General features: G+C 42.6%; 1 protein-coding gene across 5 annotated transcripts in view; it reads left to right on the top strand.

Moving 5' to 3' along the window:
* Positions 1–26,252, top strand: part of CHRDL1 (chordin like 1) — a 641,585-nt gene that overhangs the window by 592,944 nt on the left and 22,389 nt on the right. For all 5 annotated transcript variants that reach the window (XM_085608178.1, XM_085608181.1, XM_085608180.1 and 2 more), the window contains one exon: positions 5,272–5,466. In XM_085608178.1, coding sequence (XP_085464304.1) covers positions 5,272–5,466 — 195 coding nt within the window. The remainder of the gene's footprint in view (positions 1–5,271; positions 5,467–26,252) is intronic.

The raw sequence follows: 26,252 nt of genomic DNA on the forward strand, positions 1-26,252 counted from the left end.
GGGGACAATGCAGGACAAGAGGCAGGGCCACTGGAGTTTACTGATTAAAGAGCCATGTCTTTAAGTCGTTGCGAAATTGAAGGTACTGCTTTTCATGACGTAGGTGAATAGGAAGGGAGTTCCAGAGGGAGGAAGCTAAAAAGGCAAACAATCGTCCCCCCATTCTGGCTCGTTTGATTCTAGGCACCTGGAATTTTAATTGATTTGAGGATCGAAGTGAGCGTGAAGGTTGATAATGTTGGACCAGGGTGCTAAGATAGTGGGGGGGCTGAGCCCTGTTTATTCTATACATGTAACAGAGGGCTTTAAATTTGGTGCGATTGTCAATTCTCAGCCAATGGAGTTCACGGAGTGCACCAGAAGTGGGGGACATTCTGGGAAGTTGGCAGAGCAGTCTAGCAGCGGAATTCTGGACCACCTGAAGTCTGCGGAGCACTTCCTTGCCGGCACCCAGATAGAGCACATTTCCGTAGTCCAGTCTGGAAATCACCAGAGCCTGGACGACAGTTCTTTGGGTGGCAGCTGGAAGCATCCACAGGATTTTCCGAAGCCACTTTAAAATAGCAAAGCAAGTTGAAGCTACTTTATTCACCTGCTGCTTCATTGTCAGTTGATCGTCAATGACGATGCCGAGGTTGCGTGCTGATTGAGATGGGAGGGGGAGGTCACCCATCTCAGAGGGCCAATGTTGGGAGCCCCAGAGCGATTTTTTATTACCAAAGATGAGGAATTCGGTTTTTCCTCCATTTAGCTTAAGTTTATTTGCTTGCATCCAGTCGGCTATCTTAAATAACCCTGATTGAAGAGAGGGTGACTTTGAGGTTTCCTTAGGGGAGAGCGAGATGATAAGCTGGGTGTCATCAGGCCTGCTTGTTCTGCTATCGTGGCCAAAGGACAGACATATATGTTGAAAAGCAATGGGCTGAGAATGGAGCCCTGGGGGACTCCGTACGAAGATATCCAAGTCTGGGAATGAGCCGTAGAGGAGAAAACCTGCAAAGTCCTATTAGATAGAAAGCTAGACAGCCACATGAGTGCCTTACCGCCGATGCCCTTAGTGTTGAGGATTTTTAAGAGCGAGGAGTGGGAAACGGTATCAAATGCTGCTCTTAAATCCAGCAGGATAAGTGCTACCGTTTCTCCTTTGTCGATTACTTTAACGAATATTTTTGGTCACACCCAGTAAGGTCGAAAACCCGATTGAGAAGGATGTAAAATATTTTCAGCTTCAGCAAACTTGGTCAATTGGAGATTGACGTGCTTTTCCAACTTAGAGAAGATGGGAAGCAGGGAAATAGGGCGAAAATTAGAGAGAATCTCAGGGTCGGAGTTGGCTTTTTTTAGTAAGGGGAGGACCATTGCATGCTTCCAGGCTGCAGGAACACAAACTTCCTGAAGTGATATATTTAGGAGCTGCATGATAGAGAGGAGTATGGGGGAGATCTAGTTTTTGAAGTACAGTAGGGGGCATAGGGTCCTGCGGGGAACCAGACTTAATGCTTGTAAGAATATTACGGAAGGAAAGAATGTCCAGGGGAGACCATTCCTTAAGCAAATTGTTGCTATTTACTTGGGCTATTTCCTGTGAGGTATGAGGTGATGTGGAGTAATTGGATTGAGGTTTTGAAATGACATTAGGGTGATTGTGGAATTCGGAGTAGATGTTATCGATTTTATCCACGAAAAAAGTCGCCAAATCATTACATTGTTTAGAGTTAAGGCCTGGGGGCTTGGGTTGACAAGTGTCACCCAAGAGCTCCTTTACCACTCCAAACAACACCTTGGGGCAGTTTTGTGACTGTAGAATAATATGGTTGGTGTATTCAGCCCGAGCAGTATTGCACATTAGGTGATAGTTGCGGAGAGCTAGTTTGTAAGATGATTTTATTTCTGGCTCATAGTTTTTTCTTTCTAAGTTTTTACATTTCGTTTTTTCTGTTTTAAGTTTTTCTGAGAACCATGGAGCCGGGGGTCGATGGTGGCCCTGTTTATTCTTTTTATTGGACAAAGGAAGGCATTCATCAATGGCAGAGGAAAGCCAATTGTGGATGACCCTATCGTCTTTAAAACTAGGGATCATAGGCACAGTGTTGTGCAGAGTTAGGATCAAAGTACTAATATCTATATTTTTCCAGTTTCTGCTGTTTCTGGGATTGGCGAGAGAGGCAGAATGCTTCAGGCACTGTTTATGTGTAATTTTAAATTCAACAGGAAAGTGATCCGACCAGGGAATAGGAATGGCTTGTTTGCAAGAAATGGTAGTAAGGTTGGAGAAAATTGGGTCCAATAGGTGTCCTGCCTTATGTGTGGGGCCTGAATTGTGGAGAAGAACATTCATAGCAGCTAGATCAGCTGAGAGAATGGAGCTCGTAGTGCAGGATGCTTCATTAAAGTGTAGATTCAGGTCACCTAAAATCATAAAATTGGTGGCCTTTAATAATAGGGGGGCAATGAGGTCAGGGAATGCTGCTGCCCATGGTCCAGCAGGCAGGGGGGCGATAGATAAGGGCCCCAGAGAGAGTGAAGTTGGGTGATAGCAGAAGTTTGAACAGCCCGGCTTCACAGTCCTTCCCATTTACATGTGTAGTCAGTTTTATCAATTATTGCTATACCACCACCAGTTCTATCAGTGCGACTCTTCCCGCGATACGAATAGTTAGGGGGAAGTGCCTAGGCAATATCGGGTCCGGAACTCTCATTGAGCCAGGTCTCTGTCAGAAAGAAGGCATCAGGTTGAGAGTCGGTAAGAATATCAAGAATGTCTCCCTTATGTTTTGGGAGTGAGCGGCAATTTAAGCTAAGAAAAGTAAACTGAGTGTGAGGTTCGTTTCTCCTATTGGTCGTAGTTGATGGTAAGTTAAACTTATGGCAGAAGGATCTCTGATGGGGGTATAATGGGAGGTTAAACCCACAACAGGAGCAGCTAGAAGGGGTTGTGTCTGGGAGAAGGAGTGAACAATGAGGATTGGGGCTAGACCGGAGGGCCAGGAGGGTTTTACGGGTGTAAGCTATATGGTCATGGACAGGGGTTCTGTCCCCAGGCGCCGTCCGGCCGCGGACGGGCGCAGACGGGCGCAGATGGGCGCAGACAGGCTTGCCTTAGGCGCGCCTTCGGCGCGCCAGCAGCGCGCCCACTACACGTCGCGAGAGGCATCTATTTTTAAGCTGTGGCAGTACCCCTCATACAGGGCACCCTATTCCAGTGTTGTTATATGCTGATAATGCCGTATTAATATCTAGGACCCCCAATGGATTGCAGAAATTGATGGTAGTCTCCAGGGAGTATACTGCATCCAAAAAATGATAATCAACCAATCAAAGGCTTTTACAATTATATGCGGGAAAAAACAAATAAATGTAGGCCCTTCTGTATCGAAGGCTCCCTAATCAACAGATCAACATTTTGTTTACGAGTAATGGCAGATGGGCACAACCAATAGCAAATGCTAAACTGAAAATGAGCAGGAATTGTGAGGGGATATTACATTTTTCATCTAAACTGGGTCAGCCCCCTGTTAAAGAAACAATTATGAATTACACGGCTAAAGACTTACCTGCTGCTACATTTGGGGTTGGTCTTTGGTGTACACTACTAGCAAATCTCTTTAAATCGAAGAAAACACATTTTTAAACGGCTGCTGTGTTTGCCTGCATCAGCCCCATCCCTAATTGTGCATAAAGAGGTGGGGTTGTTTTATCTGGAGGATCTTCTTTTAATGAAACCATTGTTGCTCTGGCTCTCCATCTGGATGAAAGAAGAAACTAGCTTTACCAAACTGATTCTACTTGAGAATTGGATTATGCGTTTCGCAATCCATGGCTGGCCTATATAGTTTCCACAATTAAGTATGTGTTCCATTTGACAGTGGGGAGGAGCCAACACATATATCAGCATTAACTAAGAGTCACATTAAAGCTACTTTCAGTCTGTAGAGGTCTGAAGCGAGACTTCATATAGAGTCAAAGAAGACGATGGTTGCTATGCACATATCCTTGGAGGGACGGGAGGGGTGTTCGGACTATTTGAAGTGTGTTAAAAACAGCCAACACCGGTATATCCTAACAAGATTTAGAATGGTGCACCAATTGGTTGCGTTTCTGAAGATCAATGCTTATACCCCTGACAAAACACCCTGTCCCTGAGATAGAATGAGTAAACAAAGCACACAGCACTTTATTTTATTTTGTAAGTTTTATAAGGAACTGTAATGTCAATATTCGAAATTCCTTATTGTTTGCAGAATACTAGAAACTATAATGATGCACTGAAATTTCTGCTTGCACTAAACGGTCAATTTGTGTGTTTTAGTGTTGCCCTTTTTTTATTTTCAAAGCTATCCACCTAAGGAAATGTTTTGTGCTAGATTCTTTCAAGGGTATATGATTGTTATGTGATGACATCTTAAAGGATGTTTTATCGTTTTATGAATTACATTACTTGAATTGCTTTCATTTGTTTGCACTTTTATGGCAGTTTTTATTTGCTGAATAAAGACATTGAATTGAATTGATAGAATATATTAGACTAGAAAAGAGCATATGCATTGGCAAAGCCAACAAGACTGGCTTTAATGTGCTGAGGCATGCAGTGCAAGCACAACAAAGCCAGAAGAAGCATAGAGTAGTACCACTTGCTGCTCATTGCAAGCATACGACTGGAGGCAGAAGTATATACCCAAGCAGCCAATAGCATTAGGTGAGAGGTGAATACTGCATTGGAATGAGTCCTGATGTGACTGTCAAAGTCTCAAACCAATGACTGAAAGAAGCTGGCCAAAGAAACCATGGATGAATGGGGCGCATCCAAAGCCCACTCGATGTATATTGGAAGCAAAGGGTCTGTTTGACAGCTGCTCTGTCAAACCCCATGCCTAATAAATAAAATATTGCAAAAGAGTAGGATAGAGTAGAACGGGATAGACGGGAATAGATTAAAATAGAAAAATAGAAGAGAAACAAACACTATTTATTATTATAGAAAGTTTTACGAACAGAATAGACTAGAAGAGAATAGGTTGTATTTGCAATCGGTTTACAGTTCCTACGCATGTTATGTGTTATCAAAATGCATAGTCATTGAGAACTGGATCTCACTGAATGCCATGGTAACTATGTACAGGTGAGCATGAAATTATTCACCTTTTTATTCAGGTTTGTATGCTCCTAAACTCTTTCTGATAGATGTCTATAATCACCTGATGGCATTTGACAGGAAATTGACATAAATGCTACAGACTCCCTTGCTAAGTCTGTTACTTATGTTTTTTGCAGTCTGCGTATCCAACGGAAAGACTTATTCCCACGGCGAATCGTGGCATCCGAATCTCCGCGCATTTGGAGTTGTGGAGTGTGTCCTCTGTACGTGCAATTTTACCAAGCAAGAGTGTAAGAAAATAAACTGTCCAGAGGAGTACCCTTGCAAATACCCACAAAAGAGAGAAGGCAAATGCTGTAAAGTTTGTCCAGGTATGGTGGCGACAACAGTTGGATGTCACTGTTCTTACAGTTCTTTATACTTTGCTGTTTGTGGATTGATGGATGTCAGATTTGCACAGGCGGAAACTCACGGAATGTTTCGATCTATATATTTTCTAGTACACTTAGGGTCTGGATTACATAGATTGCAATAATTATTCTGGATTACACTGGTGCCTTTGCAATTTTTCGCCAGCATTTGCGCTCCATGGCAGGTGCATTCCAGCTTTGCAATGGCCAATGGGCCCGGCCTTCCTTTAGGGCATGGACAGAAAGGCGTACACAGAAAACATACGCACATGCAGCAGTTGTAGTCAAACATGTGAACACAACAGAGACCAGGTCCCCAGAGTCAGGATGTGTGCAGTCCCATGCAAGCACTTCTGCTGCCAAAAAGGTAACCTTCTATTGGACGCCTCCATTGCAAGTTTCATGATGGAACACTGCAGGGTGGGAGGGTAGACTGACAGCTGCTGTGAGGGGTGTAACTGGATTGTGAGGGAGTAAAAAGTGCCAGCATAAACTTGCTCTTGTGGAGGTTATTTTCAGTTTTTTTCTATGCCTCACTGAAGCACGACTGCCACGAGCCTGCCTCCCTGAAGCACAGGAGCAGCAGGGTGGGGGGTCCCCGCTAGCTGGAGTACATCATGTGTGGCCCAATCATCTGCAGTGCACAACTGGTGTGATTCGGATGACGGACTGACTTGTCATCCATGACCATACCATGTAAATCTGAGCAGTCATTTGTGGGCGGATCCAAAATGGGAAAGACATCTAAAATAAGCAATGCTGCTGAGGCAGGCCGATTTAAAGCCCTCCTTGTCTGTATTTTTTCGTGCTACTGTCATAAGCTTTACAACAAACAAATGATGGACGGAATGCTGACAATGCAGACATTCTCCCCCAGTCAAGAGATCTGGGTTAAATCCATCGTTCTTTTGCCCACTACGCCACCCCAGTTTAGACATGGCCATATGCAAATCAGTCTTGACCCTGTGCCTCATGGGAACAGTCCAGCCCGAACTGCCAAGCCATGTCTTCCCTGGACCGGAATCAAGCATCCTAGGACCGGTTTCTGGCTATCAGCCGTCATCAGCCAGGATAGCTTGACTCCAGTGGCGTAGTGAGCACGGGTCCCACGTCTGGGAATACCCATCCCACTTAGGGCGAAAAGCGTTACAACAAACAAATGATGGACGGAATGCTGACAATGCAGACATTCTCCCCCAGTCAAGAGATCTGGGTTAAATCCATCGTTCTTTTTCCCACTACGCCACCCCAGTTTAGACATGGCCATATGCAAATCAGTCTTGACCCTTTGCCTCATGGGAACAGTCCAGCCCGAACTGCCAAGCCATGTCTTCCCTGGACCGTAATCAAGCATCCTAGGACCGGTTTCTGGCTATCAGCCGTCATCAGCCAGGATAGGTTGACTCCAGTGGCGTAGTGAGCATGGGTCCCACGTCTGGGAATACCCATCCCACTTAGGGCGAAAAGCGTTACAACAAACAAATGATGGACGGAATGCTGACAATGCAGACATTCTCCCCCAGTCAAGAGATCTGGGTTAAATCCATCGTTCTTTTGCCCACTACGCCACCCCAGTTTAGACATGGCCATATGCAAATCAGTCTTGACCCTGTGCCTCATGGGAACAGTCCAGCCCGAACTGCCAAGCCATGTCTTCCCTGGCCCGGAATCAAGCATCCTAGGACCGGTTTCTGGATATCAGCCGTCATCAGCCAGGATAGCTTGACTCCAGTGGCGTAGTGAGCACGGGTCCCACGTCTGGGAATAACCATCCCACTTAGGGCGAAAAGCGTTACAACAAACAAATGATGGACGGAATGCTGACAATGCAGACATTCTCCCCCAGTCAAGAGATCTGGGTTAAATCCATCGTTCTTTTGCCCACCACGCCACCCCAGTTTAGACATGGCCATATGCAAATCAGTCTTGACCCTGTGCCTCATGGGAACAGTCCAGCCCGAACTGCCAAGCCATGTCTTCCCTGGACCCTGTGGGTCAAGACTGATTTGCATATGGCTGGGTTCAAACTGGAATGGCATGGTGAGCAAAAAAACGATGGATTTAGGCCCAGATCTCAGTACTGGGGTGAATGTATGACATTGTTCTGCATTCTGTCCATCAATTGTTGTTTTTGCATTTGTCACCCCGAGTGGGAAGGGTATGCTCAGACGTGAGTCCCGTGCTCTCCATGCCTCTGGAATCAAGCTATCCTGGCTGACGAGGGCTGAAAGCCCAAAACCGGTCCTAGAATGCTTGTTTCCAGTCCAGGGAGGACCTGGCTTGGCAGTTCGGGCTGGTCTGTTCCCATGAGGCACAGGGTCAAGACTGATTTGCATATGGCTGGGTTCAAACTGGAATGGCATGGTGAGCAAGAAAACGATGGATTTAGGCCCAGATCTCTGTACTGGGGTGAATGTATGACATTGTTCTGCATTCTGTCCATCAATTGTTGTTTTTGCAACTGTCATAAGCTTTGGCAGACAGCAAGAGCTGTCTTTAACAAACCTAAAAAGACATTATTCAGTGCTCAGTCGATTCAAACATTGGTACAAATTGAGATTTTCCCAGTCTTTGTGTGTGACAGGCTGGATTTTATTAAAGACACAGAGGTGAGTATTATGCTTTCTTGTCTTGCTTTAATTAATATAGCAGCCAATTAAAAACTTAATTACCCAGAAACCCTGAAAAAGAACAAGTACATTACAGCACAATAGTGTATACAATAGGACATCGAGTAAAACAATAACTATTAATTTGAAAATAAACTCCTATTGAAGAATAACAGAAAGAAGATACACGTTTGATATACACTAAACAGAGAAACATAGTCAACTTTGCAGATAAATGTTTGAGAGATAAATCAGCATTGTCAGGCCAGGAACTAAACAAACGCAATTCCAAATTAACATCCCACATGACATTAGACTTGGGAATGGGTGGTTTAGCAAAACGTACTCCCTTTAATAGGTGACAAACCAGCGGGTGCTAACCTATAGGTCTTCCATCCACTCTGACATGCTCAGCAGAGATTGCCAATCTGTAAGTGTTAATGGTGCGATAGGCTTTTCCTGCTGAAGCCAAAGAGGCTAAGAAATTAACCACTTAGGTCACATTTGCTGAAAAGGGATTTGAATTCCTGCCCACACACCAGCTACACCAGACTGACCAAGCTGACATACTTTAGCTGTGCTGGGAGCCCAGGATTGTTGAATGAACTGGACAACCTCCTCCGAAATTCCTGGGGTTCTCCAGGAAGACCCGAAATCATCCACACAATGAGGGAAAGGGAGCCCTCTGGAATGAGACTGCGACGAAGGCCCTGAGGGTTGAGAAGTAAAACGGGAAATAGGAGAATCCACACCAGCAGGTCCGATGACAGTTCTAGCAGCGTTAGATACCACTGTTAAGATTGCCAATTGGGGGTGATCAGAACAAGGGCAAGGGATAACTGCTGTCTGCGGGCTTGAACAAGGACTTCGCCAATTCAAAGGAATGGAGGGAAGGAATAAACAAGGGACTGGGGCTATCATTGCAGAAACACATCCATTGCCAGTGCTAATGAGTCTGGTCTACAACTGAAGAATGAAGGGAGATGAGAATTGACACAGGAAGCAAAGAGGTCTATGGACATGGTGCCGAAGAACAAAGAAAGACGATTGAACTGATGGAGCGGGTAGAACAAAGTTTTGTATACCCCCCCTATTCTGCATGAATAAACTAATTAAATAATCTATTCATTGTAATATTATTAAATAAGTTTGCTTGTTTTTAATCAACATTACTAATATATGAAATATACGTGGGATTTGCATTTCGCATGGCTAATTAACTTCTATAACTAAAATATGTACGCATCTTAACAGTAGTATATGTAGTAAATAGAATACTGCATGATATATGTTGCTTTTATGACGTTTTCGTTATGTTGCTCCAGATGACATCAAATGGGTGAATATGAACTATTTAAATGTCGCTATACGCTAGATAATTACAAGCACATAGAGGGATTAGTAAGGGGTTAACATTTTATTCATTATTTCTATGTATTAATTACTTTTTGTGTTTGTTTTCGCTTAAGTTGTCCTTTGGGCCTAAAAACAAAATGGCCACCAATGTGACACGACGTGATGGCCACCATTCCACGAGGTTTTGGGCGAAGTGCGACTGCGCATCAGTTTGTTCCTGTGGCCTCATCATGACCCTTGTCATACTGTGCCCGAACAAGGCCACGGTGGGAAGTCGGACAAGTACCCACACAATGAACTTTTATAAGAAACCGGAAAAATCTAAAACCATGACATAACCTCTTGAACTGTGCTAAACCTCACCGGACGATCCCAACCGACCAATCAAGAAAGCCCAAACTTTGTAAATTGTTACATCTTGACTTTACTTTTATTATAAAAATGATGGTAGAATAGAGAGAGATGACGCATACTTCCCCTTTTCCTTTTGCTGACGAAGACGACGGTGACGCTACGCGACGTTACTATCTAGGGTGACTGCTGCATTCCTGAATCTTTGACAGTCTGAATGCTGCCCATTTTCCTGATGAACTGCGAACTTTATAAAATTTATGGGCACTGATAGATGCTTGCACGTCTCTGGTCCTTGCCCATTCTTGGGACTGTAGCGTGCTGCATAAAGAAATTTGAATTCCGACTGATTGACAGCTAATTTGATGACTTAGAGGACGCCCGATAGCCAGATTAGGTAAATATGGTGTTCTGTGATTTACATAAAAATTAATGGACTTACTAGATGTAAACTTAACTCTTTGCGATAAATAGATAAACAAATATTGATTAACAAAGAAATACATTTGTGATTTATTGAAGGAGGGAAGATCAAAATCTTAAATGTGTTTTAGCTGGTTCTAAATCACCATCAACTAATCCAACTAAATGATCCATTGATCACGTGGGAGGAGTACCTTGATGTTTAGGATTGAGATCTGTAGGTGTAAGGATATTACAGGCACATGCATCAAAGTAAAAACCGGTCGCAAACGGGCAGATTCTCAGAATCTGCCCCTTTGCGAACGGTATTTTTGCATTTGGAATGCATCATCCCAAATGCAAAAATCGCAATTTAAGGAATCTCTTAATTGCGATTCCTTAAATTGCAATTGCATTTAAGGAATCCCAAATTGAGATTCCTTAAATGCAATGCATTAAAGTTAAAAAATTAGCGATTTCGCTAATAGGGGGAGCAAATTACCATGAGGTTGAACTTCATGGTAATTTGCAAAAACTTTGAAAAATGCACTTTTGTGCATTTTTCAAAGTTTCATGTTGCGCACACACATGCCCTTAGAGCATGTGTGTGTGCAACATATGTGCACAGATCAATTTCAGGGGTGCAATAGGGTGTCATTTTGACACCCTTGCACCCTTGAAATTGCATGAGCAATTTGCGAGTACCTACTGGTACTCGCAAATTGCTCATGCAATCTCCAATTCATTCCTATGGGCCTGGAGGCCCATAGGAATGAATGGGACGGCATTCCTTAATTGCGACTCACAATTTGCGAGTCGCAATTAAGGAATTTGTAGGAATCGCTATTTTTATAGCGATTCCTACATGCATAGGCTTTTGCAATTCCTTAATTGCGATTCCTTAAAAATCGCAATTAAGGAATCGCAAAAGTCTTTGTTGATGCATGTGCCAGTTAGTGTATAGATATGTAATATAACTTTTCTTCCTATAGGTTATAAGGTATTCCTTTCATGTCAGCGCATGAATCACTCATCTCTCCTGTCAGTGCAGACCAGTGTTAAATGATGTGTGAATGTAGGTGTTATGGGCCCCACCAATGACTGCATGAGTGAAAGTGTTAATGTGATATCTGGTCTGTGACGAAGGGAGGATATTTGGTACGGGTCTTGTCCTGTTCCCCGTTACCCAGGTTTCCGCGCTGCAACAGTTTTTCTGGTAGCAAGATGATGGTTTTTATTGTTTTGGTTTGGTGATTATTGCTTGTAAATTGCTTATTGATTATTGATTAGTATTGGTTTATGTATTAACACTCTATGTTGAGTCGCGTCAGGTTTTATGTTGTTTGCATGGCTTGTGGGATGTAGGAAGTCGGGAGTTTGTAACGGTTCCGTAGTAGAGCAGAGGTAAGCGCTGTTCTCGGGAAAGATGGAATTGTTGTTGCCCTGTAGGTACACAGGGAAAACGTGTAACGATTGGAGTTGCACGACGCATTGTCTGGGTTCGATTCGGTGACATCGTCGTGTGTTGCCATTAGAAATATCTCTTGTATGAAAGAAGTGTATTGTAGCGAAGGTCACCTGTGAAATTTTGGTCTTGGGTACCAGGAGTCCAGAAGGAGCTCTGATAACGCTTATCACTGGAAAGGTAATAGGTGTTCCCTAAGCTTGTTAGAAGGATAAAGTAGAGGGAAGTGCTACTTTGTTAACGAGTGTCATGATTCTGTAGTAGGACAGACTGTTCGCTGTTCTCGGGAAAGACAGAATTCTGTGTGAATGAACTACATTTTCCGTATGAAAGTGCGTGAATGAAATAGCATTCAGGTTAATTGTGAAACTCTGGTTTTATTTCTCAGGAGCATTGGGTCTCCAACTAGGTGTCTTAATTCTGGAAAAACAGTTAGCTAATGCTTGCTAGAAGGGTAAGGTAGAGGGATGTGCTACTTTATTAACGGAAGTAACGAATCCGTAGTAGGGCAGAGGTAAGCGCTGCTCTCGGGAAAGACGGAATTCTTGTGAAAAAGGTCATTAACTATTCTTTGGTTAGCGAAGCAGACAATGGTGGCGTTTTTATGTCGTTTCTAACAGATTTGTAAAGTAAAAAGAACGTAAGAAAAGTTACCGATAACATTTTGTAAAGGAGGGGTCAGCAGGAGCAAGAGCTGCGACAGCGAGAAAAGCAGATGTCAGAAAAACCATGCTGGGATTGGCTAGTCAGTGAGAAACGTAGACGCCCTTGAGTGCTGCACTAGTGTATGCCGCGCTAGGAGTGGAGAATTACAGGGTGACGTAGACGTTGCTGATTGGTGTGTAAGTGTGAGACGCCCTGGGATTGGGAAATCGCAGAAGTGACATAGACGCTCCGGATTGGTGCATTAGTGTGAGTCGCGCTATGATTGGTTAGAACAACAGAACAGTCGAAAGAGAAAAACTAGCGATACACGAAAGACAAAATGATGTATTACGATCCACCAGAAAAGGAGAAGAAGTACTGGTTTGGGAAAATTAAGAACTTGTTTAAAAAGGACAAACCGATTGTGACTAGGGAAGGACAGTTACTTCCCCCACCGAAAACACCCGCATCTTTTATGGTTGCGAAATACAGATATCATACTTGTATTTGGTTAGACAATTGGGTAAAATATACAAAGAATGACGTAGTTTTGGCATTTCCAGAGCATGGTTCGTGTAATTTGCAGTTTTGAGAAATTTGCGAGAGAAAATTATGACTCTAGAACCAAGACCTAGACCAACACAGTTTGAAGCACTGACAGAATGGGAAGATGAGATGCATGACAGAGAAAGACAGAGGAGTGGCGGAAGATATAGATACATGTTTGGTAGATATGGGCATGAAAATCATGATGACAGAATGAGGAGGTGGCGGAATGCAAGTATGACTGAAGGTTTATTTCCTGTAAGAAATGCTGAAGAAGTTGGAGGTAGAAAATGTACGGAAAAGAGACATAATATAGAATCAGGAGGGTATGGAGTGCATGAATCGGAGGATGATGTTCTTGATGACATGTTCTATAAAAATCCACCCCCGTATCAACCAGAATCTGAAATGTTGACACCAAGTGCCCCAATGAGAGAAACTTTGCGAATCATTAAAACTGAACCAGTATCAGAGAAATAGAGAGAAAATCAGATGATAAAGTGAGTGGTGAAAATTCAACAGAATTAGCAAAAACAACTTTAGAATTAACTGAAAAGATAAGAGAATTGACTAAAAATTTAGAAGCTGTGACAGTTCCAGTGACTATATGCCCTGTTATGCCTATTTTTGATAAACAGAAAGATAGTGAACATTGTTTAACGGTTCCTTATAACAGTAATAAACAGACGGAGAGGCCAAAGCAAAGCATAGATAAAAATCCATGGAAACAAACAATGAGTACGATCGAGCCAAATGTTTAAAAAAAACCTGATATTAAGTCCAAATATAGCAGAAAGACATACAATGACAATGGAATCAGTATTAGAGACTCAAAAAGACTTAGAACGAAGTAATGTTGAGAAACCAGTGGGTCCTACTTCGGAAGAATTAAGCGAATGGTTAAGAAACTTGCAGAGAAAAGACAAAGAATCCCAATCAATAGATGTGGCTAAGCTACAAATGGTTCTGGAAGAATTAATAGTAGGAACTATCCCCACAGAAAAGTTAAAAACTTATCAGGACGAGGAGTTACTATTTCTGTGTAAAAGTATAACTTGGAGAGCAAAAAATCTGCATGAAAGATTAGAAGAAGTAGCAAATGAAATGGGTATAGATATTGAAAAGGTAAAGGCTCTGCAAACACCATATCGAATAGATTTTACTGAAAAAGATATTGAAAATTTGAATACCACAGGACGAATAAGTCAGATTAAGGAAATAATTATCTTGTTGAGAAAATGGGGAGATGTGGATAAATGGAGAAGCAGGTGGTATCGAAAACGAGATGATGCCTCAGATAAAACTTTTGCAGCTTTCCCTGTAAGAGAAAAAGAAAAAGTAGTAACAGAATGCCCCATGAGAGAAATTCCAGGAGGAGGATATGTACATGTTCCATGGACTAGGCAAGATATTTTGTCATTTACCAATGATTTCCCTCGACTACGCGAAAAGCCTGTCGAGTGGTATAGGCAAGTGGACAGATTTGTGAAATTATCTAAAGTATTATGTATTGATCTAAACAGTCTATTTGACATAATAGTACCAGCAAATTTATGGACAGTGTGCAAGCTTATGCTAAATTGGCCTACACAGGAATACTCTAGGGATCCAAAGACAGGAGCCCCTGACCCTGAAGTTATGAAGAAATATGAACAGGTTATTGCCTTTCTGAAAAATAAAGTAACTCCCAAAGAAACTGATTGGGTGAAAATTGACAGAACTCATCAGGAAAGTAAGGAGTCAGTACATGCATATTACGAGAGATTAATCTTGGCCTTTAAACAGTTCAGTGGTGATGAAAATTTGAGTGAAAAGCATTTGAGCCATTTTGTATACAGATTTGTATATGGTTTACATCCAGAAATTAGTGAAATGATCAAGCAACATACTGTAGATTGGCAAAACAAGAAAGTAGATGAAGTATTGAGACATGCAAAATATTTTAGTGATGAGATTGAAGCCAAACAGCGTAAATCAAAAGAGAAAGCTATGTGGGCACAAGTAAAGGTGGCAGAAAGACAGGAAGCTCAGTTAGTGGAACAAGCGAATAATACAGGACCCAGACCAAAATTAATTCCTGGGAAAGGTAAGGGAAATTTTAATATAGAAGAAGCTAAAAAGAAATTCCCATGTCATAATTGCGGAAGAGTAGGGCATTGGAAATCCGAGTGTAAATTCCCCCAAGTACTAATAATGAAAATACATCATTGAGTCCACAGGTGCAGAATGAGGTGAGTGGTCAACCGCAGCGACAGCAGCAGGTTGTTACCCAACAGAATCAGGTGCCAAAACCGCCTTTTCCACAAATAAAAATTCACAGAAATACAGTAATGAGACAGGATTCTACAAAGAAGAACAGGTAACTAAGCTGCCGCGCGCTAGCGCTGTTTCGCAGTATTGGCTACAACGCGATGAGAGCGAGTCAGAAGAAGGTTATTGACGGTGCCGAGGGGAGGAAGTAGAGTGCGTACTTGGCGCAACTCTAGAAGTAGACCAGACAGGCCCATTTGTGGACTGAAAAATAAATAATGAGAATATTACTTTCCTAGTAGATATTGGTGATACTCGATCAACTGTTAGGTCAGCTGATGTTAAGAATCTTCCTCTCTCGGATGAAACAATCCAAGTAGTTGGTGTATCCAACAGACAGATTAAAACTTATTTTACAGAACCAGTGAAAGTTAGCATAGGGAAATTCTCTGAAATGCACCGCTTTGTTGTGTGCGATACAAGTCCTGTGAATTTGTTAGGTAGGGATTTGCTGTGCAAAATGAATTACACTATTTTCTGTACCCCTGATGGTATAGCATTTGAGACCCCTGATGAAGACGTGCTGTATAAAATGACTATCGTTACAACAAACAAATGATGGACGAAATGCTGACAATGCATACATTCTCCCCCAGTCAAGAGATCTGGGTTAAATCCATCGTTCTTTTGCCCATTACACCACCCCAGTTTAGACATGGCCATATGCAAATCAGTCTTGACCCTGTGCCTCATGGGAACAGTCCAGCCCGAACTGCCAAGCCATGTCTTCCCTGGACCGGAATCAAGCATCCTAGGACCGGTTTCTGGCTATCAGCCGTCATCAGCCAGGATAGCTTGACTCCAGTGGCGTAGGGAGCACGGGTCCCACGTCTGGGAATACCCATCCCACTTAGGGCGAAAAGCGTTACAACAAACAAATGATGGACGGAATGCTGACAATGCATACATTCTCCCCCAGTCAAGAGATCTGGGTTAAATCCATCGTTCTTTTGCCCACTACACCACCCCAGTTTAGACATGGCCATATGCAAATCAGTCTTGACCCTGTGCCTCATGGGAACAGTCCAGCCCGAACTGCCAAGCCATGTCTTCCCTGGACCGGAATCAAGCATCCTAGGACCGGTTTCTGGCTATCAGCCGTCATCAGCCAGGATAGCTTTACTCCAGTGGCGTAGTGAGCACGGGTCCCACGTCTGGGAATACCCATCCCACTTAGGGCGAAAAGCGTTACAACAAACAAATGATGGACGGAATGCTGACAATGCAGACATTCTCCCCCAGTCAAGAGATCTGGGTTAAATCCATTGTTCTTTTGCCCACTACACCACCCCAGTTTAGACATGGCCATATGCAAATCAGTCTTGACCCTGTGCCTCATGGGAACAGTCCAGCCCGAACTGCCAAGCCATGTCTTCCCTGGACCGGAATCAAGCATCCTAGGACCGGTTTCTGGCTATCAGCCGTCATCAGCCAGGATAGCTTGACTCCAGTGGTGTAGTGAGCACGGGTCCCACGTCTGGGAATACCCATCCCACTTAGGGCGAAAAGCGTTACAACAAACAAATGATGGACGGAATGCTGACAATGCAGACATTCTCCCCCAGTCAAGAGATCTGGGTTAAATCCATCGTTCTTTTGCCCACTACACCACCCCAGTTTAGACATGGCCATATGCAAATCAGTCTTGACCCTGTGCCTCATGGGAACAGTCCAGCCCGAACTACCAAGCCATGTCTTCCCTGGACCGGAATCAAGCATCCTAGGACCGGTTTCTGGCTATCAGCCGTCATCAGCCAGGATAGCTTGACTCCAGTGGCGTAGTGAGCACGGGTCCCACGTCTGGGAATACCCATCCCACTTAGGGCGAAAAGCGTTACAACAAACAAATGATGGACGGAATGCTGACAATGCATACATTCTCCCCCAGTCAAGAGATCTGGGTTAAATCCATCGTTCTTTTGCCCACTACACCACCCCAGTTTAGACATGGCCATATGCAAATCAGTCTTGACCCTGTGCCTCATGGGAACAGTCCAGCCCGAACTGCCAAGCCATGTCTTCCCTGGACCGGAATCAAGCATCCTAGGACCGGTTTCTGGCTATCAGCCGTCATCAGCCAGGATAGCTTGACTCCAGTGGCGTAGTGAGCACGGGTCCCACGTCTGGGAATACCCATCCCACTTAGGGCGAAAAGCGTTACAACAAACAAATGATGGACGGAATGCTGACAATGCATACATTCTCCCCCAGTCAAGAGATCTGGGTTAAATCCATCGTTCTTTTGCCCACTACGCCACCCCAGTTTAGACATGGCCATATGCAAATCAGTCTTGACCCTGTGCCTCATGGGAACAGTCCAGCCCGAACTGCCAAGCCATGTCTTCCCTGGACCGGAATCAAGCATCCTAGGACCGGTTTCTGGCTATCAGCCGTCATCAATTCAATAATAGAGGTAGGATGCACACCATCTTAAGGATTCATCCAAATGTGTCCAATTTCTGATCAGAATGCGTGCAAATTGGTTGTGTGCCATGCCCAATTGACACCAGGGTACATAATGAGACAAAAGCTGGGGCGTCATTTACGCCCCTACCAATTGCACAGCTGAGACGCCTTTGTGGCTATATATTTTTTTTTTTTCCAAATTAATCCCAGTAATCCAAGTCATCCAATATTTAACCGTTTTTCTCAATCCCACTCTTGTTATCAATTATCCACACGCAGAGAGGTATGCCAATTTTCATGTTTCTTGTATTCAAGTTGGGCCCTCCGGACCTCTATCCCAAGAATACGATAAACGCAAATTCGTCCAAGACAGTGATTTTATTAATAGCCCAATGAATTTCGGGCAACTGGTGCCCTTCATCAGGGCCCTAAGTGGGATGGGTATTCCCAGACGTGGGACCCGTGCTCACTACGCCATTGGAGTAAAGCTATCCTGGCTGATGACGGCTGATAGCCAGAAACCGGTCCTAGGATGCTTGATTCCGGTCCAGGGAAGACATGGCTTGGCAGTTCGGGCTGGACTGTTCCCATGAGGCACAGGGTCAAGACTGATTTGCATATGGCCATGTCTAAACTGGGGTGGCGTAGTGGGCAAAAGAACGATGGATTTAACCCAGATCTCTTGACTGGGGGAGAATGTATGCATTGTCAGCATTCCGTCCATCATTTGTTTGTTGTAACGCTTTTCGCCCTAAGTGGGATGGGTATTCCCAGACGTGGGACCCGTGCTCACTACACCACTGGAGTCAAGCTATCCTGGCTGATGACGGCTGATAGCCAGAAACCGGTCCTAGGATGCTTGATTCCGGTCCAGGGAAGACATGGCTTGGCAGTTCGGGCTGGACTGTTCCCATGAGGCACAGGGTCAAGACTGATTTGCATATGGCCATGTCTAAACTGGGGTGGTGTAGTGGGCAAAAGAACGATGGATTTAACCCAGATCTCTTGACTGGGGGAGAATGTCTGCATTGTCAGCATTCCGTCCATCATTTGTTTGTTGTAACGCTTTTCGCCCTAAGTGGGATGGGTATTCCCAGACGTGGGACCCGTGCTCACTACGCCACTGGAGTAAAGCTATCCTGGCTGATGACGGCTGATAGCCAGAAACCGGTCCTAGGATGCTTGATTCCGGTCCAGGGAAGACATGGCTTGGCAGTTCGGGCTGGACTGTTCCCATGAGGCACAGGGTCAAGACTGATTTGCATATGGCCATGTCTAAACTGGGGTGGCGTAGTGGGCAAAAGAACGATGGATTTAACCCAGATCTCTTGACTGGGGGAGAATATATGCATTGTCAGCATTCCGTCCATCATTTGTTTGTTGTATAAAATGACTATGGCAAACAGGGAAACTGAGGTTACTGAAGCCTATGCTGTATTTAACCCTGATGAATTACCTAAAGAATTGAAACAGACTGTAAAAGCAGAAGTCTGGGATTTTACGGGAGAAGATGTGGGACTAATGAGAAATGTGGACCCAGTAAAAATAACAGTGAAGGAAGGAATATGCTATCCAAATGTCCCTCAATATAAATTGACAACTGAGATAATTGAAGAAGCTACTCCTATAATTGAGAAAATGATAAAACAAGGCATTTTGAGAGAAATAATGAGTAGTCCATGTAATTCCCCAATTATGGGACTGAAAATGCCTAATGGAAAGTTCAGGATAGTGCAAGATTTGAGAAAAATAAACAAAATCGTTGTGTCATGTTGTCCCATTGTACCAAATCCATCTGTAATTTTGTATCCGATTCCCCATGATGCAGAATGGTATACTGTGATTGACTTATGCCATGCCTTCTTTTCCATTCCATTGCGCCATGACAGCCAACACATTTTTGCGTTTCGTTTTGGAGAACGTATTTTGGCTTGGTGCCGAATTCCACAAGGGTATACAGAAAGCCCCTCAATATTTAATCAGATATTGAAAAAGTCCTTAGAAAGCCTAGAAATGCCCGAGAATTCAGTGTTAGTACAATACATCGACGACCTTCTTGTGGCGTCGAAGACTCATGAAGCTTGTGTAATGGACACTATAGCCTTACTGAATCATCTGGCCGATGGAGGACTTAAAGTGTCACCATCAAAGTTACAATTTTGCCAAAAAGAAGTACATTATTTAGGCCATAATATCGAAAAGGGACTGAGGAAAATGACAATAGACAGAATCAGGATCATAAAAGGAATGAGAGCCCCCATGACGCAAAGAGAGGTGAGAATGTTTCTTGGAATGGTTGGATATTGTCGTCAGTGGATAAGCAATTTCTCCCTGATTGCAAAGCCCTTGGTACGTTTGACAAGAAGTGATGTGAGAGATCCCATTGATTTGAATAAAGAGGAATTGGCAGCTTTCAAACGATTGAGAGATGGTTTGTGTGAAGCGCCAGCATTAGGAATGCCTGATTATGAGAAAGAATTTGAGTTGTACTGCAGTGAGAGGAATGGATGTGCACTTAATGTGTTAATACAGAAGCATGGAAAACTGAGGAGACCAATTGCATACTTTTCATCAATGCTAGACCCAGTAGCTGTAGCCTTACCTGTGTGCTTGAAAGCAGTGGCTGCTACCTGTAGGAGTTTGGAACAGAGTGAAAGAATTGTGATGGGATACCCTGTGAAAGTGTTTGTACCTCATGATGTGGCAATCCTTTTAACAAGGAGTCGCACTCAGTTCATGACACATAGTCGACTGACTAAATATGAGAAAGTCATATTAGGTGCAATGAATGTGAGCCTCGTGAGATGCTTGAGCATGAATCCTTCAACGTTGTTGCCTGATGCTGAGAATTTGGAAGTTAGAGACAAAGCGGATCTCGATTGTCTGGATGTACTCGATTTCTGTACCAAACCACGTACTGATATAAAAGATGTACCATTGCCAGAAAGTGATTTTGTAATGTTTGTAGATGGGTCTTGCTTGAGAACAGATGATGGAATGTTGAGTGCAGCATATGCAGTATGCACAGTTGCAGCAGTAATGGAAGCATCCTACCTGAAAGGAGTAAGATCAACCCAAGTAGCTGAACTTGTTGCTTTGACTAGAGCATGCAATATCGGAAAGAACGTGAGAGTGACTGTGATAACTGATGGTCAGTACGGTTTTGGTGTGGTGCATGACTTTGGCCAAATATGGCTACAGAGAGGAATTTTGACATCAAGTGGAACTCCCATCAAGAATGCTGAAGTAGTTGGGAAGTGGCTTGAGGTGATACAGCTGCCTAAGCAATTGGCTGTTGTGAAGTGTGCTGCACATAGTCAATCTGGCGATTATACTGCCATCGGCAACAAATACGCCAACGATATGGCCCAATTGTGCACGTAGTCAGAATTCTGTGAATCGGGCGAAGGAGAGAGATATGAATTCTTGCACCATGTTTACTAACATTGTGGGTACCTGGGAGGAAATGAGGCAATTGCAGGAAGAAGCAGGAGATGAGGAAATGAAGCAGTGGGTAAAAGCAGGATGTGCACCAAGGGAGAAGGATTATGTGTGGGTCTATCGAGATGGAAGACCAGTTATGCCTGATAGCATGGTGTCTGCCATGGCACAGATGTATCATGGACAGGGACACTTAGGGAGAGATGCTATGATAAGGTCATTTAAACAGACCTGCTACAATGCAAAATTTAGATTTGTAGCAGAAAGTCTTTGTCAAAGATGCCTTATATGTCAGTAGTACAACCCTGGAAGAAAAACAGTGGTGAGTCTAGGAAAAATAGGTTGAGAAGGAGGGCCTTTCACCAGAATGCAAGTAGATTTAATTGAGTTGCCTCCCTGCAACAGGTTGAGGTATGTTCTAGTCATGGTCTGTTTGTTTTCTAGATGGGTAGAAGCATACCCAACAAGAAGAAGTGATGGAATCACAGTGGCAAAACTGCTTTTGAGGGAATTCATTCCCAGATTCGGGTTTCCAGTAACAATTGAGTCAGACAGAGGAAAACATTTTCATAATGAGATCGTAAAATTGATTTGTGAAGCATTGAATGTACAGCAAAAACTACATTGTGCCTATCGCCCAGAGGCTTCTGGTGTGGTGGAACAAATGAATGGTACTATTAAAAACAGAATAGGGAAAATGTGTTTAGCCACAGGTATGAAATGGCCTGATGTCTTGCCTCTAGTACTCATGACTATTAGACCAATTCCAGATAGAACTACAGGGTTGAGTCCCCATGAAATTATCATGGGTAGAGCAATGCGTCATGTGTTCATACCAGTCAACAAGCTGTTGCCTATAACTGATGACATGGTGTTGGATTACTGTAAAAGCCTGGCTGACGCAGTTCATTCTGTGTTTTATCAGGTTGGAGCGGATGCCACCACCTTTGAAAAGAAGCAAGCTCATGATCTGAGCCCAAGGGACTGGGTGAGAATCAAAGTACACAGAAGGAGGAACTGTTTGGTCCCAAGGTGGGGAAAACCACAACAGGTGATTTTGACTACAACAACAGCTGTGAAGTGTGCTGGAATCAAGAACTGGATTCATGCGAGTCACATATTGAGGATTCCAAATCCAGTGGATAACAAAGAAAGAGAATATTTTGATGAGTCAGAATCAAGTTCTGAATCGGATGATGAAGAAACAAGAGAAAACCCTGAAAGGGGGGAATCAGAGCCAGATCTAACTTTTGTCCCAAGAAGTATTTCCTTGCGAAGAAGGCTACAGATTTCTGATACCAGCTCAGACTCAGAGCTCAGAGACTGAACAAGTAACTCTACGTTCGAGAAAAGAAAAAGACAGTGAAAAGACAATTAAAGAAATTGTTGTAGTTCCAGATGAAAAATTGAGAGAAATTCCACCTGAAATAACAAAAATAGATGGACAGGTGCCAGATACAGAGAGAGAGGGAAAGATTATTGCGGAAGATCCCCGAGAAGGTGTAGGGAACTCCAATATCCAGTTAGAAGAAGGGACAAGTAGTCAGCAGGAAGATTGCGCGCAGGAAACTCGAGGAGGGACAGAAGTAGGGAAAACGAAAGAAGCTGTGGAAAGAAAAGCTGTTGAAAGTAAAAAGCAAGTTGAAACAGAATCGGAGGAAAGTGAAGACGAAGTACCAGAAGGTCGAGTCTTGAGAAAGAGAGCATGGAGAACTGAAAAGAATAATAAAGGAAGTAAACTGAAAAGATCAGCAAAAGATGAAGTTTGGCCGAACAAAATAAAAAGGCTGAGATATCGACTGACACGAGTAAATTCACCAAGAGCTGGACAGGTGAATGAAGTAACTAGTCAAGAGAAATCAAAAGACGAAGAAATAATTGTAATAGAGGAAAGCAAAAGAACGAGAAAACCTAACCAGAAGTATAAGTCGCCGGAATGGACGTATGTGGCCCTGCCTGAAATAAAAGAAGAGGCGGATAGCCAAGAAAATCCAGAGGTGACTGTACCAGAAGTGGTTGAGGAAGACGAAGAATCGGAAATCCTGAGAGTTATCTTGTCCGACATTGGAAAAGAAACAGATGTTCAGGAAATTCTGTATTCAGATCACGAGGGAAAGGTGAAGGACGATGAGATGCCAAACTGAATAAGACAAGAATGCTGCTAATTGAAACACAATAAAATACAGGAAAAAGACAAAAACTGGTAGAACCAAGTAGGTGCTTAGAGCCTTGGGTTAAACAAACTAGTTGTGAAGTAGAAGAGGCTAAGTCAAAAGACACTGTTCATTTTTACAAAAATGGCTGACACAGATAGTAGAAAAGATAGATGTATATTCTTGAAGCGATGATGTAAAATGTGTTGTTGTTGTACAGGATTACTAATGCTTCTGTGGAGTGTACTAGCTCTGATGATCTCATTTAAGGTTACCATTGACACAATAGAAGGACATAGTGAAAAAAAAACTAATATAGAAAAGATTCAGAAGGTAATTCCCACTAAAATAGATAGAAACTATTTGCATAAAGACAGGTCTATAACTGATTTTTCTCACAATGTATTTTCGAAATTACTGTATGATGTAAAGACAATAGACGTAAGGGACTGCTACGTTTGTATGCAGTTACCTGCATCTGTATTGGAGGGAGTGACTTATCACCACCTTCCAGTAACCTATGGAATAACATGTAGTGGAATAGCTAGTTTATTTTACCAAACAGGGAAGTTAGAATATTATTTCTCAGATGTAGATAACATATTTTCACAAGTACCCTCAATTAACAAGCTAAATAAGGTAAAACCTGCAAAGGTATTAGGTGAATTTTTCTTAGAGACTAAAGAACTAACATTAGAATATATATTTAGAAATAATTTGACTTGCAGTTTAAAGAAAGAAGAAAAGACGTTTTTGGATATGGTTGAAGAAAGGAGATTGAAATGCAAAGGAAAGCATCTGAGGGAAAAGTGGAAAAGACAGTTAGGGATGTTGAAATGATAAAACACTTGAAGGGAGAAGCTAGTTCAACTATGGCTTTAGATTGGCCTCAGAAAGGAAAATTGTGTATTAGAAGGAATCAAACTGCATATGATAATTACTTTGTAGGTAACAGTGAGTACCATGATACATACCGAATCATGGGTGGATGGGGATTTAAAGGAGGAAATGATCCAGTTTTTCCTGGGTTATATTTTATCTGTGGGAGCAAGGCATATTATCGTTTACCAGACCATTGGTATGGCACATGTTATATAGGCCTGGTTTTCCCAAAGGTTTTTCACATGGGAAGAGGAGAAGATGGTGTACATAAGTTAGGTAGTTCTTTAGCACGTAGAAAGAGAGAATCTTGGTCATAAATTGTAGGTGACATCTTCGGGGCATTGATACCAACAGTGGGAATATCTCTGAATGCAAACAAAATCAGAAGACTATCAACATTAGTTGATCGCTTGTCAACAAGCACCGCTGGAGGATTTTTATTGGTAAATACTGAAATGTGTGCCATGGTAATGCAAAATCGACTTGCCCTTGATATATTATTGGCAAAAGAGGGTGGAGTCTGTGGAATGCTGAAAGTTCAACATTGTTGTACTTATATTCCAGACGAGAGTAAAGATTTGAAAAGTTATATTAAAAATATAACTGATCTGCATGATGAAATTGCACCACTGGAGGTTGAAAGTGTTTGGGAAAAGATTGGAAAGAAAATATCTTCTATTAAAGATTTCTTAGTAAACCTAGGTAGTACCTTTTTAGGTAAGATCTTATTTCCATTATCGTGTGTGATTTTTATAGTATTAATATTAAGATTAGGATGTCTATGTCGCGAAAGAAAGAAAATCCAGAAAAAGTTAAGAACAGAAAATTTAAGAAGACCGGATAAGAGACAAGAGAGGGAATTTGAAGAAGTAGAATTAGAAGAAGTGAAAGAGAACATGTATAAAACAGCCAGAAGAGAAGAAATTGGGGAGACAGAGATGTAAATTAAAGCAAGAATTCATTTCAACTCCATGTAAATTAATACAAAATGTTATTGGTGTGGTGATAAAATCACCAAAGGGGGGATTGATGAAGCGGGTAGAACAACATTTTGTATACCCCCCATTCTGCATGAATACACTAATTAAATAATCTATTAATTGTAATATTATTAAATATGTTTGCTTGTTTTTAATCAACATTACTAATATATGAAATATACGTGGGATTTGCATTTCGCATGGCTAATTAACTTCTATAACTAAAATATGTACGCATATTAACAGTAGTATATGTAGTAAATAGAATACTGCATGACATATGATGCTTTTATGACGTTTTCGTTATGTTGCTCCAGATGACATCAATGGGTGAATATGAACGCTTTAAATGTCGCTATACCCTAGATAATTACAAGCACATAGAGGGATTAGTAAGGGGTTAACATTTTATTCATTATTTCTATGTATTAATTACTTTTTGTGTTTGTTTTTGCTTAAGTTGTCCTTTGCGCCTAAAAACAAAATGGCCGCCAATGTGACACGACGTGATGGCCACCATTCCACGAGGTTTCGGGCGAAGTGCGACTGCGCATCAGTTTGTTCCTGTGGCCTCGTCATGACCCTTGTCATACTGTGCCCAAACAAGGTCACGGTGGGAAGTCGGCCAAGTACCCACACAATGAACTTTTACAAGAAACCGTAAAAATCCAAAACCATGACATAACCTCTTGAACTGTGCTAAACCTCACCGGACGATCCCAACCGACCAATCAAGAAAGCCCAAACTTTGTAAATTGTTACATCTTGACTTTACTTTTATTATAAAAATGATGGTAGAATAGAGAGAGCTGGCACATACTTTCCCTTTTCCTTTTGCTGACGAAGACGACGGTGACGCTACGCGACGCTACTATCTAGGGTGACTGCTGCGTTCCTGAATCTTTGACAGTCTGAATGCTGCCCATTTTCCTGATGAACTGCGAACTTTATCAAATGTATGGGCACTGATAGATGCTTGCACGTCTCTGGTCCTTGTCCATTCTTGGGACTGTAGCGTGCTGCATGAAGAACTTTGAATTCCGACTGATTGACAGCTAATTTGATGACTTTGAGGATGCCCTAGAGCCAGATTGGCTAAATATGGTGTTCTGTGATTTACATAAAAATTAATGGACTTAGTAGATGTAAACTTAACTCTTTGCGATAAATAGATAAACAAATATTGATTAACAAAGAAATG

The sequence above is a fragment of the Triturus cristatus genome, chromosome 5_2 (genome assembly GCF_964204655.1).
Source record: "Triturus cristatus chromosome 5_2, aTriCri1.1, whole genome shotgun sequence".
Lineage (NCBI taxonomy): Eukaryota > Metazoa > Chordata > Amphibia > Caudata > Salamandridae > Triturus > Triturus cristatus.